The sequence below is a fragment of the Alligator sinensis genome, unplaced genomic scaffold, assembly GCF_000455745.1.
Source record: "Alligator sinensis unplaced genomic scaffold, ASM45574v1 scaffold277_1, whole genome shotgun sequence".
Classification (NCBI taxonomy): domain Eukaryota; kingdom Metazoa; phylum Chordata; order Crocodylia; family Alligatoridae; genus Alligator; species Alligator sinensis.
Window position 1 is genome coordinate 2,632,002 of NW_005841899.1, and position 18,248 is coordinate 2,650,249.

General features: G+C 39.5%; 1 protein-coding gene across 1 annotated transcript in view; it reads left to right on the forward strand.

Annotated features, from left to right (window-relative positions):
• R3HDM1 (R3H domain containing 1) overlaps positions 1-18,248 on the forward strand; it is a 146,292-nt gene that overhangs the window by 85,107 nt on the left and 42,937 nt on the right. Inside the window, 2 exon segments of the mRNA XM_014517296.2 lie at positions 6,596-6,853; positions 8,526-8,649. Coding sequence (XP_014372782.1) covers positions 6,596-6,853; positions 8,526-8,649 — 382 coding nt within the window.

Below are 18,248 nucleotides of genomic sequence, written 5' to 3' on the forward strand. Positions count from 1 at the left end.
AAATGAATGGGATTTAGAGGGCTCCAAATCTTTTATGACAACTTTGTAACATGCCTATCTACCCCTTTTTGCAAACCTCACCCATAGTTTGGAAGCTCAGCCAAAGAACATAAGAGCTTCTGAACATAAGAGCATAAAAAGTGCCATGCTTGGTCAGCCCCATGGTCCATCTAGCTCAGTATCCTGTCCCGAACAGTGGCAGAGGTGGATGCTATAGAGGGAGAGTTTTGAACTGGTTATTTAGACCCATTTCATTGTCACTTCCTGCAACTTCATTGGTGTCAAAGGTCACGTGACATCACTTCCTGATGTGATACCACTTCGTGTGAGGTCTTTGAATATGGCTCGCTGGCCCATTGGGTGATAAAAACTTCGTGATCTGGCCCCACATTCAGAAAGGTTGGACACCCCTGCGTTATATCCTTTGCCCAGTGTGCTCAAGCTATACCTGCACTGTAGCTTCACCTCTGTTCAGAGTTGACTATCTTCTGGAAATTAAGGCTTGCTGGTGCACCCTGTTATCTGTATGTGCTATACTAAAGCAGTAAAGCATGCACCTTTTTCTTCCCTCTGAGGTTAATAATTGCCTTCTCCGTAACAGCAGCAGGTTCAGGAGGCTTTCTTGTATGATACAGTACTCTCACATTGAATATACCATATTGTGCAAGAAATTGCTATGCCAAAGCTTTTTTCACCTTTACAAAACATATTATTCATATACTGCAAGTCTTATTAGTAATGATAATACCTTGGTATATACTTAGTGTTCCTACTATACTTAAAATACTGTAGTAATGGTAAATTTCAAGTATATTTCACAGGGTATCTTAAAGTGCTGTGTTTTGATCTATGTTTAGTACTTGTTTAGTTTGAGTTTAAAAACTATGAGGCATCTTGGATACTTTGTGACTTGAAAACAAAATGTTTGTATATAACTATTGAATGTACCGTTTTTAAATTAAGCCAACCATTTGTTGCTTTATTTTACAGTAATATATAACAATTATAAGCAAATTCCTACTCCTATTAGGAGATAGATGCATGTAAAACCACTTCATTTTTTACTATATGCAGCGTTTTGATTTTAAATAATTTCCAGTTGTGTAATTTTTAATATCAGTATTTAAATAGTTGTCTTACAACACTGAAAAAGACTAATTGGTTCCTCTTCTTTTTTTTTTTTACTTGTCTTTTTACATTGGTATTAACTGTGTTTATGAAACTGCTACTTCTTCAGCCTATCCGGCCTCTGCAATCCTCTTCACAGCCTGTTCAGTACTCTACCGTCTCTTATCCACCCCCGCTCCTGCCAGTGTCATCTACCCAGCAATATACTGTGGTACTATATTTTCTATTCATCTCTTCTCTGCAAGGGTGATATTTAGTGGATGTTGACCTTTGGTTAGTTTGTGTGTGTGGGTGTGTTTAACACAGATGTTGACTGGCTATAGTGCCAACTGTAGTAAAATATTGCCTCAGCCGGCAAAACAGTGCCTGAGATCCTGGCACTACCTGAAGTTAGAGAATAACATATACTATTGAGGAGAGGGGATTTTTTTTTTTCCTCTCAGGAGGCAGTTCTTCACTTCTCTTGTCTCCATAGCCAGTCATTCTTATTTCGTTATACCTCTTGATTTTAATCTCACCCCTTTTCCATTTCTTCCCAGCTATTTCTTTCTCTGTCTGTTCCCTCTCCCCACCTTGTTGTCTTTGTGTAGTGCCATGTTTCAACCAGAACAGTAAAGAGCTCTGTTTTCCAGTTAAGTCCCAAAAACATCTTCACACAATGAAAATTGAAACGGTAAATGTTCCTTTAGCTGTGCTGGCCAGCTCTTCTTAGCAACATTTCCTCCTTAGATGCTAACACTAGCTTTCGTGACGCATAATCCTAAAATGTTAACTATATGGGTGAACAGATCTGGCTGTCTTAATGCTAACTGGCATTGAGGGATGAGAATTACTGGCAAACAGATCAACTAACTAGGGGCTTCTGATGGTGGCATTTAGTTTCAGGGGCTCATGTCAGCCAAAAGTTTGCAGGAGATTGTACTGAATAGCTTGATAAAGAATGTAATCTAATAAGGAATATCCCTCTGATTGAAGTGGCAATTAACCTGCTCAGTTAAAAAGAAAAAAACGCAGAGTTGTTAATTATACTTATATATACAAAAAGGGTGTTAGATATGCTAACAAAAACACAGGATGTGGTAAAATTTTGAGGTTTTACCATTTTTGTTTGTTTTTAGTGTCTAGAAACAATTGCTATATAGGTTCTGGTAACATCCTTTCTCTCTCTCTCTCTTTTTTTTTTTTTTTTTTTTTTTTACTTGCCTTGAAACGGTATCTGATAATGCTGGTAATAGCAACAAATATTTCAGCTGTTAATAACTTTTATCATCACAATGCCAGTCACAAGGCAGGATAGTAGGGGTGTGCGAAATGGGCCGTATTTGATTCAGATTTAGCCTGAATCGGGAGACAGTGATGCAGTTCAGCTGAATCTGAAAATTCAATGCTGATTCAGAGAATCGGTGATTCGGCCATAGACCCAGCTTTAAATGTTTTTTTTACAAACATCGAGGTACCAGGCGCGGCTTATGAGTGCTGAGATGGGGGTGGATGGAGCGTCCCACAGGAGCGTGGGGGGGCCCCACGTGCTCAGTGGCGGACCTGCAAGTGGACCAGAAGTATTTCCGGTCCACTTCTGGGTCCTCCACCAAGCACGCAGGGGAACCCCCCCCACGCCCTCCCGGATCAGCTATGCGGGGACCCCAGGTGTACCCCCAGACCCAGGAGGCACCAGTCACTGAGAGGAGGGGGCCCCACGTGCTCTGCGGTGGACCTGGAAGTGGACTGGCAGTGCTTCTGGGCCACTTCCAGGTCCACCACCAAGTGCACTGGGGACCCCCTCATGCTCCCGTGGGACGCTCCATCCACCCCAGCATCTCAGCGTTCATGGGCTGCCTGGTACCTTGAGGTATGTAGAAAAAAACATTTAAAGCTGTGTCTGTGTCCGAATCATCGAATCTCTCCAATTCGATTCGGAGAGATTAAAGGGTCTCCTGATTTGGTTCAGATTCGGATACTCGGCCGCTGAATCGAATCGGTGACTGAAGCTTCACACAGCCTTATAGAATAGATATGTACCTTTAGACTAACTAAATAAGATATGTGTATATATTCCTATAGAGAGAGTGAGTGAGTGCACAAGCTTTCACAAACCCAAGTTCTCCTTGTCAGATGCTTTGAAAGGATGTACAAAAAGCATTGTAAGAAGGAGAGATAAATTAGAATACAAAAGACAGGTGTTGGAGGTAGGGGGAGGGGAGGAGTGCTGGGAAACAGAAGCAAATGAGCAATAAACCCATAGGAACAAAACAGGTAGCGAAACCTAATCCAGATAATGAGATAAGAATCCATAGTCCCTGGTAAACTATTAGGCTGCTGACAGACATGAAAAAAACCCAAAACAAAACAGTACTTTACTGGAAGAGGCAGTGCATTAATTCGACCCAACTCCACAGCATCTATATAGATCGTGTGCTTCAGCAGGGCTTTTTGGCGCTTTTATCTAATATCTGATTCAATCAGCTATTAGATAAAAGCGCCAAAAAGCCCTGCTGAAACGCCTGATTTATACAGACATTGGGCAAGCCAGATCAAACTAATGTGGTGCCTCTTCTGGGCATGTGCTGGGCTTGGTGTGAGGGCACGCAGAATTTAAAGTAAAGCACTATTGGTTTGGTTTGGTTTGGTTTTTACATCTCTAAGCAGCCTTACAGGTTAGCTTCCACCTACTGCAGAGTAGAGCAGCTGGATTGCTTTTAGTTCGTTCTCTCTCTCTCTCTCTCTCTCTCTCTCTCTCTCCCAAATCAGTATAATTGTTTAATGAATCCAAATGTATTTTGAAGTCCTGCACACCTGACAAAGTACTCTGAGGGCTCACAACTGACAGTACATGTCGGCAATGGATCATTATGCCCTGGTGTTGAAAACAGTATGTATGGGACAAAAACATTTTCAGCACTAAGGCATGAAGTGTTCTTCAGTTTCCAACTGATTTATCCCCATCTGTTTTAGCAGGTAAACAGTTCCTACCCTAATGGTTGAGGCCCGTTATTGATAAGCTTGGCTTTTTAGGATTTGTACTTCTGTGTTTAAAATGTTTATTTCATTCACTGGGTATGATACCTTCAAAGTGCTCTGCAAACATTAGTACAATAGGGATGTGAGATATGTAGAAGTATCCTATATTATCAGATCAAGAAATTGAAGCATAACAGAGCAGTGACACTTGTCCAAGGTAAAATCTGCATGCAAACCTAAATCAGAACTCAAGTTTTCCTGGCTCCTAGGCCTCTGCTTTGACATTTTGATACATTCTTCTGTTACTGAATAACTACCTACCTTTGATTTATGTATAGTTTTGTATTTGGCTAATGTTCTAACATAGTCCAGAAATGCATTCTTTAATAAAGAATGTGCAGATGTGCCTTAGTTCATTGAGCTCCATATAATCAGAAGTACTTGGTTAGTTACTATTATATATACTTAGATGTACAGTTTTGAAAGAGAAAAATAGCTTCACTATAATTTAATTTTTTACCATAAGATTCTTTGATTTGTGTTTCAGATTTTTGGGATCTCTACATTAGTCACACTGTAACGCTCCCCTTTCAGTATGGTGCTCAGCTTCAGTATTCCCCACCTCTTCCCCAGATCATGGACTGCTTGCTCTAGGGAATGGGTTGGTGACTTTGCCTCCCATTCCCTCTGCTCCTGAGGAAGCTGTAGGCACCAGCTTTGAAGTGCCATTCGGGGAACTAGCTGCCCGCCTCACAGCACTTGGGTACTGCTTCTACAGCCCCACATCAGGGCTGTGGTCACCAGCCTTGAAATGGCGCACCACTTTCCCCAGGACTGGGAGACGTGGAGCAACCTCTGCTCACCACACCTTCCTCATGCTGGAGTAGTGAAGAGGGGGCAGTTGCAGGAAGTTTCTCAAAAATTTCCACCACTAGAAATGAACACTTGTTTGTGACCACGTGTTGTGTTCAACAGGCTGGTTGGTGGCATTCAGTTTGGTCTAGTAATAGATTCAAAGCATTTCACCTCTGGGTCACCAGTTCAAATGTGAACCAAGCTGGTAGTCTTCAAAATGTATTTCCTACAGATGGCTGGTAGTAAAATAAGCTGATGGTCTCTGTCCAGAATATATGTGATTAGTGCCCATAACCCATAAAAAGACCTGCAGTTTCCTTTTAGTACTAGTATCAACAGAAAGATATCATGGTGAATGGCCCATAAAAATTGAATTGCTATATATTCTTTGTCGGGTGAACTCTCCAGCTCATAGTTTAGTTATATTGGTAGCGTGATGTAAATAACCTTCTCTTTTGTCAGCCTGTACTGTGTTGAAACAGTTGGAAAGGTGTTCATACTCAGATTTCAGTCTCTTCAGGAACACTAGCTTCCTTCTAAATTATGAAGCTGAGGGCTGAGCTTGAGAGCTGAGTCAATAGGCAAGCAATGAGCTAAAAACAATAGTTAAAATATTACAAATAGTTTTCAGTACAACTAAAATCTACCAGTAATTTCATTAGAAATATGCTCAGCTTTAGCATCATTGTATTTCGTAGTGTCAAGTGTGATGTAGTTCTGCAAAATATAGGAGTCATACAAAAATGTAAGGAAAATACTTGTATGTAATTCAGATGATTTTCTAAATCCATTATCTTCTTTGCAGAATGAAGAACTTAAATTTCAGCCCTGTGATCTTCTTCAGTGCAAACTGAGGAAGGCCAGGTGTCCATAATATAGCTATGGCATGATGTCTGTGTATGCCACTGCCTTTTTTAAAGTCCAGGGTTGAGGGGTGAAGTGAAGCTCCCAGGTTAAAAAAGACATAATACGGAAAGAGTTGAAACTTCACTGAACATTATCAGTGTCTATAAAATGGACACCAATCCTTAATTGTAGAATATCAGTGTTATCATGCTACAAATAAAAATAAATGACACACACATTCATTGAAAATAAAGTCCCTTTTTTTTTATCTTGGTCTGTAAAAAACAAAATACAAAATTAGATTCATCAGCACTTTCATTCAGGACTGATATAGCCTCATTAGTTTTCTTCTGCGGCAATGCTGTGTGCATTTTGCTCTTTCTTTGAGAATTAAGTATTTTCATTTGGCGTTTCAGTTCAGATCAGAAAATACTGATAAATACAATTGTTGTATTTTACACAATTACTGTGGATCTAATTTATAGCAGCTTGATATTTTACCCTCACAATATGGCGAAAGACATACCTAAATAAAACCTGTTCTTTGTTTCAAATATGAAACCTTGAAATGATTCTGTATTTGAGCATAATTTCTCCACAAATTACCTTAGTAATAATTTCTGTGTTCTGTTTCTGTTCTGAAACTTTACTTATTATTATTTTTCTTTACGTTGTTAATACCATATATAATTGGACAAGTGCATATTGTAATTTTTCACTTACTGAAGAATTGACCTAACAAGTACTCTTCACCTGTGTTCAGAGTGGAATTTAATTTTAACATCATTTTTTTTTTTTATCATTATAGCAAGACAACCTAGGGTCACAATTTAGCCATATGAGTCTTGCTCGCCAGCCATCTTCTGATACTGCTGAAGCTCACACCATGTTCCAGTCCACTGTAGTACTTCAGCCCCCACAGCAGTCTGGCTATATCATAGCAGCAGCCCCACCTCCTCCACCACCAAGCCAACCAGTTCCTGCTCCTGGCTATTCTGCATCCAGCCATCCTGTTAACCAGCAGGTGCTCCAGCAACAGGGATATATGCAGCAACCAATATCACAGGTATATAAACCGTGTTTTCCCTTACAGCACAACTGAAATGTTGGCCTTGGCATCAGTAATGAGCATATTAATTAAGGGATTAAGCAAATACAGGGGTATTAAACATACAGTCAGCTGAACTACTGGCAGGCCTAGTAATTTGGGGCATAACTAGGGGTGGGCATAGCCTGACACAGAATGCAGGGCCCTGGAGCCCTGTGGACATGACCATCAGCAGCAGATGTGTGAGGAGCCATGTGGTCCAGATCCAGCCCAGGGGGCAAGGTGAGCTCCATACCCCTAGGTTAGTAGATCTTCTTTTTTTTTTTGTTTTGCTTACGTGCCTTGAAGTCAAATTAAAAAATGAACAGCCGTCCAGGTTTCATGCTTGTCTACTCATAACTGATAGAGACTTATGAGTGACAGCAGGCGTGGCTACACGAGATGCTATGTCACCATAGCAATACACTACGGCAACATAGCGTCAGTGGGCACAAACCATGACGCTACAGCTACATCACTGTAGCAACGCACTCCCTCACTATAGCATGTTGTTGCAGCGACATAGCAGCTAAAAATAACTGTGTACCGCCGGCACAGCACAGTATGAGCTCTTACTGTGCTGTCATTTAGTACCACAGGTAGAAGCGCCCAGTAAAAAATAAATCTGCATCATTAATAGCAAGATTTACTATCTAACATAATATAAAATATGCATATATCTGCTCTGTTTTTAAAATGTTTTAATTTTATTTTTTTAAACAATAAACTTGTTTACAGTTGAGAAATCATCGTCTTTTTAGTCCACCCACTTGGGCACATAAAGATAAACTAGTTGCTTATTTTGGCCTCACCCTAGAACAGCAGTAAGTGCTTCATCCTCTTTGTAAAACAACAACTAATTCATAGACATTCTTCACAGAGTCTGTTTCAAAATTTACTGAAAATTATTTATGATGCCAATATAAGGAATGCAGTTAACAAACTGGAGTTGCATTCCTTTTTGCCATGCTAGAAGTACACCAAAATGCACTTGCTGAATGAAAGACAAAACTGAAATGAAATGAATACTCTGTCTTTAAGCATCTTTTATTGTGGGGCTGTCCAACTTCAGTGGCCAGGGCCACATGCCCAATAGGCTGCACTACTGATGGTTGCACACCTCAGGAGGGCACTAGTGGTGGCCACAGGCACATACTTGTGGGCCCTCCATCCAGCTGTACCACGTGCAGGTGGCGACTCCCCACCCCATTACACTGGGCATGCAGATGCCCCTCCCTGCATGGCGTGGCACCCCACATCAACTTCAGTTTCTTGTGGGCTCCTCTGTAGCCCTGTGCCACATAAGCACTCTGGGCTGCTGGCTCCTCCAGCACCATGGACTACACCACTCCATTCTATCCCATTCCCTGGGGTTGGAGCATGCAGCAGAAGCCAGGGAGTTCCCAGTCCCCAGCTCCTTCTGTAGCTGAAACAATACCAGCAGCAGTGACCAAGTGGGAGCCCAAGGGGCCACCAGTTGGACAGCCACATTTTATTGAATTATGGATATTTTGCCTGAATTGCCATTATTATATGCATCTTTTTGCTCCAGCACAGAAACTGCCTCTCTCTTCTTTCAGCGTTCATTGTTTTTCTGCTGCCTTTAATAAACTTGAAAATGTGAATTCCCTAAAGGCTGATCTTTTTTCAGATGCCAACTTGTTATTGTGCTCCTGGCCAGTATCCGCACTCCAGTCAGCAATATCGACAAGTTACTTCTGTCCATTACAACACACAGCAAAGCCAACCACTGCCACAGCCTGCACAACAGACAGGTTTGCTGAGTTTTTTCACTGCTTTTTGTGCTTACAGGCTTTTAAGAATACTGCTGATGCTTTCAGATATTTAATCTCAGCAAAGCAACATCGGCTAGTTATGCAAAAATATTTTTCAGTTCATAAAACTTGACAGTTTTTCCACTATGAAAGATGGCTAGTCTCCTTTAAATGGAGCTTGTAGCATTGTTATCATCCTTTGTGTGCATTTACTCTTATATTTTGAAGTCTTCTGCTCCATGCCTCTGTTTGTGAAGGCCTAAATACAGAATGCAGTTTGTGATAGGATCTTACGTGAGAAATGAAAATAAATAGTTTGCACATGAAACTTGAAACTTATAGAACTTCAGGGGTCATCTAGCTCAGTCCTAGTCGTCTGTCCAGGTGTAGGATTTGCTCTTTCTGAACCATCCCAAACATGCCTACCCAGCACTTTTTGAAAACTTCAAATGAGATAGATTCCACAGATTCCCTAAGCAGCTTGTTCTATGTCTTAATTTTAGCCCATAATATAAATAAGTCTATTCTGTAACTTGAGTTTCATGGTTCCTTATTTAGTCAGTTACTGAATTAAATATTCTTCAAATCTAAGGGGGGAGTTTATGTGTGAATAGGTAGCTTTGGGACTAAGATGCCATTTCTCAAACTGAGGGACATTTGAATGGCTTCTTCAGAAGTTAAAGAAAATGTTAGGTATAGAAATTTGTTATTTCCAAAGGCTAGCACTGAATACTCAGAAAATATTGAAACTACAGTATAACCTCATAAATCTGGCGTGCTCATACCTGCCGGAAATTTGAAATTCCAGATTTTTGGCATTTTTACCACTGGCAGCTGGTCGTGGAGTGGGGTTGGGGGGGTGGGTAGCAGCAACCAGTCCCGGAGCTGTGGCCACATGCGGAGCAGCGGTAGCCACTGTATGCAAGCTTCCCCCTCCACTGCTCTGAGACTGGCTGCTGATACTCCGCAATGTAATGTATTTTTAAAAAGTGCTGGATTTTCGAGAATTCCAGATTTTTGATATCCAGATTTATGAGGTTATACTTCAGCATTAATTTTTCTTCTGCTACTTTTTGTTTGTAAGAGATTGCAGCTGCAAAAGTATCAACTGATACTTTTTACTCTATATATCATTTGTGATACAGTGAGATCTAGTTGTCAAAGAAATTACTGTATCTGCTCATGATTTAAGTCCTTTGGCATTACATATCAAGTCAGTCCTGTTTCTGGTAACGTCTGCTCTTCTGTGTTTGTAACATCTCTCTGGTAAAATCCCACAGGACTAATTTCTGGTCTCTTCTCTTCTATTTTCTCTCCACCTTTCCCTTCCAGATCACCTTTAATTTTAACTACTGCTTTAAATCTTCTGATAATTTTGAATATTCTGAACTGCTAGGAATGTTTAGATTCCAAAAGTAGATTTGCTTTTGGTCAAAGAAATGAATTAATTGAGATAAGAGCCAAACTTCATCAGAAGTGACCAATGATATTAAAGGTGCAGCTTATGGGCACCTATACATGTGCTCCAAGATGGAGGGTGGGGGTGGCATTTTAATTAGAGCGGCTCTTGGGAGCCGCTCTAATGTAAATGCCCGCAACATCTCGTGTATTCGGCATACTTTGTTTAAAAATGGTGGTGGGGGCGTTTTATCTAAAGTTCATTCAAGAAGCTTTAGTTAAAGCACCCCTACCACCATTTAGAAACATGGGACACTGAATACACAAGACACTGCAGCACGCTGGAGTATTCTGATTAGAATAGCAATGTGTCAAAGCATGTGTAAAAGTGCGCTGCGAGACAGAGCCTCTAAATCAAGCCTTTTAACTTGGTAACTTGAAAGTTGGTAACTTGAAATTAGAGATACCCAGATTGCTAGTAAATTGAGAATGCAAGTCAACAACCCTACAATCAGAATGCTTAATATTCTACCCATTTATTTCCTTAATTTATGAAGGTCCTATTGAACACACTTAGGACCAGGTATAGTTGACTGTACAGCTTAAAATTGACAGCCTCAGAGAATGTTTGTATTTCCAAAGGGAAGCTGTTCACTATCTCAGACTGTTCCAGGATGTTCTTTCCTCCACCACAATATACCACCATGGGCTATGGCTCTTAATCTATTACTTCTGGTAAAGCTGCTGTGCTTCTGGAATCACACGAGAGTTTGCTAACAGAGGATCCAAGTATTACAGTTTGAGGCCACAGCAGAAGCACTTACGGTGCGGACTGTCAGATTCAACAAGTCTGCAAATTCCACTAAATACCTTGTGATAAGAACATGGAAAAGGAAGGGAAAGGCAGGAAGTGATGATTTTCACAGAAATGTGCATGAACTGTAATAATTTTCCTGCTTTTACAACTCAAGATGATGTCTCTTATTTCAAAGAAATTTTTTTGCAAGATAATATTGTAGATACTACAAATTCCCTATCTGATGAGAGAATGCTTTTATTGACTGTCAAAATTCTTTCCTTAAGCAGTTACTAATTTTACTATTCTGCAATAGTTTAACTTCTTCTTTACAGATTCTATCCACCTCAGATAAGTTATAGTGGCAGATCTGGAAGTTTCATATGCTGTATTTTTAAAATGTTAACTGTGGCTTCTAACCACCTTTCATGCCTGTATTGACCAGGTTCAGTTAGATAGAAGTGCTACTTTTGAACATGAGAAAAATACATTCAAGCAACCTTCATGAAGGTTGTTTTCTTTCCTGAGTTAAGCATGACAGTTACTTCCACTATCTAGTTATAGGTGTAACCTTTCGCTCTGACCTTTCAACCTTGGCCCAAATGTATTAACATCTACAGATTTACATTCTGAAATCTGCATCAGGCTCCTTTTACAAATCAAAACTGTACCCAAAGTTCACTTATCCACAATTTGTCATATCCACAAATGTTGTTATAAATTAAGGTGTGTTGATGATAAGAACAATGCAGATAAATGCATGTAGGTTATAAAAATGTGTGAAGTGCAAAATCATAGTAGCAGTTAACACTTCAGTTACGTAATTGAATTTCATTTTATGTATGAATTTATGGAAATCATAGGTGTCAAGAAACACAACTTTAGTGTAACTACAGTGCGATTAAATCACAGTATAAAATGTAACATTTTCAGAATGTATTTTTAAATTTAATCTTTTCGGGATATAGATTCCTTCTCTCCATGTAGCACAGCATTTACCTGTGTCTAACAAAGTAAGAGGAAAATTGAATTAGGACTGTGCGAGGAGGAGTTAGAGTTTGTTTGCAAGGGTTGGTGAACTTTTTTGACTGAAACTTATGTGTATGTGGTGCCAGCAAAATACTAAAGTTTAGAGCCTTTCACTCCTGTCCATATTCTGCATAAGCAAGGTACTTTCATTTTGAAGAATAACTGCAGCTTTTTATATACTTGAAAAATTAGGAACACTGGGTGCTGATTCTAGTTACTTTGTGATGCCATGTCCAAAATTGTTAGTTGCAAAGCTGCCTGCCTGAACAAAAGTAGGACTGATTAAAAAAAAAAAAAAAAAAAAAAAGAAGGAAAAAAGGCTTTTTTTTTTTTCTACTTCATATATTACAAAAACATATATATGGCACTAGAGACGACCCAAGCAGGGTGTGGAGCCCGGGGCAGATCAGCTTGTGCGGGGCCCTGCCCCTGGATACAAGGAAGCCGGTGGCGGATTCGGCGGCAGGGGGCAGGTGTCGAGCTGCCAGATGTGCAGCCGGCAGCGGCGTGGAGTTACCATGCTGCTCTGCCTGGCTCTGCAGGGCCTGGGGCAGTTGCAGTGATTTTTGCATCCCCCTTTTTTGAGTGGTTGTCTATATATATTCCATCTTTGGATGCATATGCTGATCCTTATAGCTTTGGGCATCCCCCTACCTCAGTGACAAGAAGCATAAAGACAACCACACTTGTGGGTGCACACGCATTGTCTGAGCTGCTTGCTCATGGTCTACCACATTACTTTAAATAGCAGTAAATAGTTACTTACCAGTTTGTTACTGATTTTATTTTAGGGCAGAAAACATTCTGAAATTGTAGTGTTTCCTCTTTTGGAGGAAGAAAACCTGATGAGTATATTTTTTTCATTTTTGTTGTGTTGTTTTGTTACCTGGGAGTCTGCCTTAGGGCTATGACCAATCATTATGATTGAATAACTCCAGGCTTTAAAACTTGCCCTTTATATGAGACTATGATGCTATCTGTTGATGGACACACGGCATGTTTATTGTGTCTACATGTGTGACATAGCAAATAGATATACATTTTAAATGTATAAGGGAACCTAAAGAGTAGGGAGTCTGAAGATTTAACATCTGGAGAGATACATGCATCTCTCTTCTGACCCCTTGAGAATCAACAGTTCTGAGCAAACATCCTGAAAAAAATATGAATTAACTCCTCTGCTCATGGAACTTAATCATACAAAATTAGGGTTGGAAGGGACCTGAGAAGGTCATCTAGTCCAACCCCCTGCTCAAAATAGGACCATGCCTAACTATCATCCCAGCCAAGTCTGTGTCAATCATCTTCCTTAACTGCTAAGACTTCAGAACAAGGGATAGAACAGGTTATGACCCCTTAAAGGAAAAAAATATCTAGGCTTCTTTCACACCACTTCCATGAGAAGTCAGTCATCTAACCCATTCCAAGAGTGTAAACAAGTCTTGCATTTCTCCAAGTGAGGAAGCCTTTTGTTCCAGGGTCCTATAGACATACCAGTCCATTGTCCCACTTTATGTACCTGTGAAATAGGCAAGATAAAATGTGCTTACACTTTTTTCCAGAGATAATGCGGTGTGTGTCTAAGTTAATAGTGGTTCATTCAAATTGCCAGTTATTCCAGGGACAAACCTGTCAGGCTGTGTGCTCTCTCTGGCCACTGAGCAGCAAGACAGCTTGGAAGGGTTACGTATGTAAAGGGCCATGCCGCTCCTCTTTTATCCTGAGTTTTGACTTCATCAGTTGGGACTGCCTCATATGGGACTTTGCTTTATAGCTTAAGAATGGAAGGGTGGTTCAGTCTCTAATTCTGTTGCATTACTGGCTTCTTATCTGAGTATGCAACAACAGTAAAACTTATGATGATGGATTTCATGATGTCAGAATCTGTCCAGATAGTACTTGCATTAAGACCACATTGACATTTGTTACTGCTGTAGGCAGACTTGGACTGGCATCTAACAGGTGAAGGGGTCAATATTCTGGTTTCAGTTCCCTGAGTAATTCTTGTTAACGTGCCTGGTCTTTTGTGGTGGATCTTTTGAATATTTATTTAAGAAATCTAAAAGGTTGTTATATTACATAACACAAAGCTGAACCTGAAATAGTTGTTGTTCCATTATAGCAGCAGCATTCTCTGTATTCATGACAGCAATATCCTACCTAAGGAGATGAGTTAATAAATCTTACTTCTCGTTGTACTGTTTAATACTTTTTAATTGTGTTTATACTATAATGAATTTAATAGCTATAAAATTACCCGTTTCTCTGGGTTTCTTTAACATTTGTTGTGCATACTGATGTGATGCGTCTTCCTGAGAATATTGTAAATGAAGCCATGTTTGTTTAATATTTAGGAACGGTTTGACCTTATTCATGAGCTGTTGGATTCGGGGCCGTAACACTGTCTGAGAGGGTTACATTTCTCACAGTGAACCGGTCTCTTTTTCAGCTGCTTCCTGGCTTCCTTTTTAAGGAATTTCAGGTGCGTTTGTCTTGTATTCCATTTCTCAATAAAATTGCTTGTACATATTTCATGAACCTAAAACATTTAAGAAGATAGTGCTTTTGCTAATCAGAGAAGTGGCTTCTCCTACGGCACCTAACTATGATTTGGATAAGGGGGAGTTAAACCAGCTTCTGTTGTTCAACCTCCAACTTCAGATATAAACTCGACTCATCATTTCCCTGTATTTTTCATTTATTTTTGTATGAAGGTTATGTTTCTCTCCCTTAATGTGTGTTTTCACAAAATGCATAAGAAAGCTTTTATTTCTGTTTTACTTCTAAAGATTTAAAATCATAGTATTAGTTACCGTATTGTATTAATATTGAGAAGCATGTGTTCTTTGATTGTAGCTGCCATGTCAAACTATTTTTGTAAAAGAAAACGGTCTGTTACAGCAGGTGCAGCCTTTTTTGCTGAGTGCTGCATTTCTATCATACTTTCTCTGCCATGAAGTAGTGAGGCTAAAAATAGAACCTTCTTTGGAACCCTTTAGGGAACCATCTTAGCAATCAATTTATATTGTCCCAGTTCTTCTCTCAGCTTGGAAAATTGATTGAATCTGTCTGAAAGTGCCAGAAGAAGCTGAAAAATATTCAAAGCAACATTGCAGTTGCTTGGAAATGAGAACGTTACATTGCAGCACTATTGATTGCATCCATCATATACTGGAACTTCAATATTACTGCTGTTACTCATGTTAGACTGCTTTTTAGATGTGATAGATTATACAGTAACTTAATACATTAAGGTATCTCTTTTGTTAGAAAACATCTTTCAGAGCAATTGAGGGATGAAAAGTTTATATGTAGTTTGAAATGGCAAATTTCTACACATTAAATGGAGTTGCTTTGGTGTCCCTCAGCACTGTTGCAAAGTTAAAATTAAAATGAAGTTATAATTTCTATGCAAAGTACATGGTGAATTTTATTCTGATAACATGTGCTCTTAATTTTGTCTATTTGATAATAAAACTAAGGTTCACCTTAGTTTTATTATTAGTGCTTTTTTTTTTCCTTTTTATTAAAGCTGTATTTGTTTTCACACTTAAATTTCAGGTCCATTTTTTTTTTAAGTCTTGGATTTCACTGGAGTTTGGTATAATGTGGCTTCATCCAATTATGTCTGCCCACAGTTATTTATTTAGCTGTGCCATTTTAAAAGGTAGAGTACACTTGCTCATGTAAAAAAAAACCCATATAAGCAGCTAAAGGATAGAGAGGAACATCACAGGTTCTAAACACTTCAAAGCTATTTTTTCTTAACCTAAACTTTGGAGATCGTGTCTAAAGATGCATGGACACATCTACACAAGACATTTGCTGTGGAGCTGCCTAATTAGCTCTGAAGTACTACATGTGCAGCTCTTAGGCCGCAGTAAACTAATTAGCTGTGCTGCAGGTTAGTACTTGTAAATACAAGTACTACCCTGCAGTGGCATTATTTAGTGCATAGCATCACACATGTAGATGCTTAAGGGGCTGGCTGTGGCACAGGGTGCTTCAGCATGGGGGCTGCCTGCCGGCGAGCTCCGCACTGGAGCACCCTTGTGCCGCAACCAGCCCTTATGCAGCATCTGGAGCTGTCAGAGCAGGCCCGAGCTGGCAGGCTAACTGACCTGGCTCGACATGCTGCAGTCCCGGGTACACATGTAAATGTGGCACTTGGGAGCAATAAACTTCAGCACAATGTGCCCATTTTTTTCAATTAATATATTATAGTAGTGTTACAAATCTGAGTGGAGGCAAGCCTAGTGTACAAAGTAAAGCCCGACTGCTACTAGAGCATTATGATTGCCAAAGGAAGAACCATTAAGAATATAAGTACATTCTCCCTGGAACTGACTCAGGTGAAGAATCAAGTTTTTGCTTTCAGACATGTATTACTTGGAAGTGAAATACAGTAACAGCTAGCAAAATATAGTTTGACTCTTTCAAGTTAATTTTTCGTAGAGATGTTCAAGATTCCTTGCCTAGTTAGCAAAATTTATAATGCTGAAACATGACAGCCACACTTTTTTCCTTTATACATTCATTGAAGTCAGTGCTCTTGAAATGTTTACAGGTCTTGAATATTAACGTATTTCATACGTGCTTTTTCTCTAACAGAAAATAATTCTACCTGAGTCCTTGACTGAAATTGTCTTTGGTTGTTTATAGAACTAGCACAGTTTAGATCAGGGAATGCCATCATCTTATGCACTCAACTCTGGACAGAAGTTAAGTATTTGAGAATGGTCTTTCATGACTTATAAGAACAGAAATACACTAGCTCAGTACCCAGCTGAGACTTGTCATTTTTTCAGCTAGCCAAACATCTCTCTTACATGCTCCTTATGAAGCCTCAGATATATAGATAAAAGCTTCAAGAAAAATTCTGTTTTCAACCAGCTGGGTATATGACACACAATATATAATTTCAGCAGTATCACTGATGGCTCTTAAAAATCATTATTTATCTTTTCTTAGAGGGTAAGATCTCCAGTGGCTAGTTGGGGACAAATTGTAAATGTGAAAACAAGTGCTCTTGCTTCATCTTGTGTTATTCCTTCTAATTTCTTTCCACAGTACCTTAACGTAAGGTTGAATTTTGTCTCTGGAGTTGCATTTCATCAACTGTCATTTTTTTTTTAATTTGTTAGATTTTATAAAAAGTGGCACTTTGGAAAGCACACATTTTACTGATGGCTTAGCTTTGAATCTCACTATTTTTCCCTTTTTTCTGTTTGGAGTTTAGCAGTTGCTTCATTGCATTCATCAAGAAGTGTGTATACTTCATTATATGCAAAGAACAAATAGCTTTTTGTGCAGTCTTCTGTGCAGTTTAAACAGAGACTTGAACATTTTTTTATGAATGAATGTGATGTCTATTGCCCACTAAAATACTTTACTTATGGTTTAAACTACCATATTTATTCAAATATAAGACAAAGGTTTTCCCCCCAGTCAACATGGGGGCAGAAAGCCCTTCATCTTACCCTCTCATACAAGATGATATTTCTCATACAAGGAAACCTCGCTAAATGCATTGTCTAACATTAAACATCTGCCAAAAGCAGCATGTGCTCAGTAATGGGAACCAGCTATAAAGTTGATTAAATGAAGCCAACACTGAGCATGACTATGAAACACATGGCCCATGTGCAATAAACATACAGATGGGAATCTTTTTGTATTTACATACTTTATTAAAAACACATTTATCACCCTGTACTTACAAAGCTTGACATATTGAGCATCCTTATTTTACCAAAACTTCATATTGCAAAAACAACTACATGTATTTAAAAAGATACTATATACATTAAACCCTTAAACAACATACTTCCACTTCCCACAAAAAAAACAACCCTTACAGGCTCTTTTTCTTCATACCATGAAAACTTATTACCTCAATAACCACCTGAAACTCTGCCCCTCCCATCAGTCCTCTCTCTTGGTTCAGTGAAACAAGTGTATCCAGTCCTTTTTCCTCCACTTTTCTACCTCTTCTCTGACTTCTTCCTTCTCCCAGTCGATGTAGTATTTCAGGTAATGTAGTCCCAGCTTAAGGCACCCTTCTTTCGGTGAAAGTCAAACACTTAAAAACCCAGGGGCTTCTTACTTTCCATAAAATAGTTTTAACGCGTGCCGATAAAATCCTTAATAACGTTGCCTCTGGTCCCTTTGGTATGAGTCCATATAGTACCATCTCCTGCGCTAACAGGTTTATTTTGGTGACACTCAGAAAGTAGAGGAGTTCTACAGCAGGGCTTTTCAACCAGGGGTACGTGTACCTGGGGGGTACTTTGGAAGGCCTCAGGGGGTACGTGGCAGTGGCACAGAGAAGCCGGTGGCACTTCCAGTCTTGCTGCTGCATGCTGCGCAGGGGAGA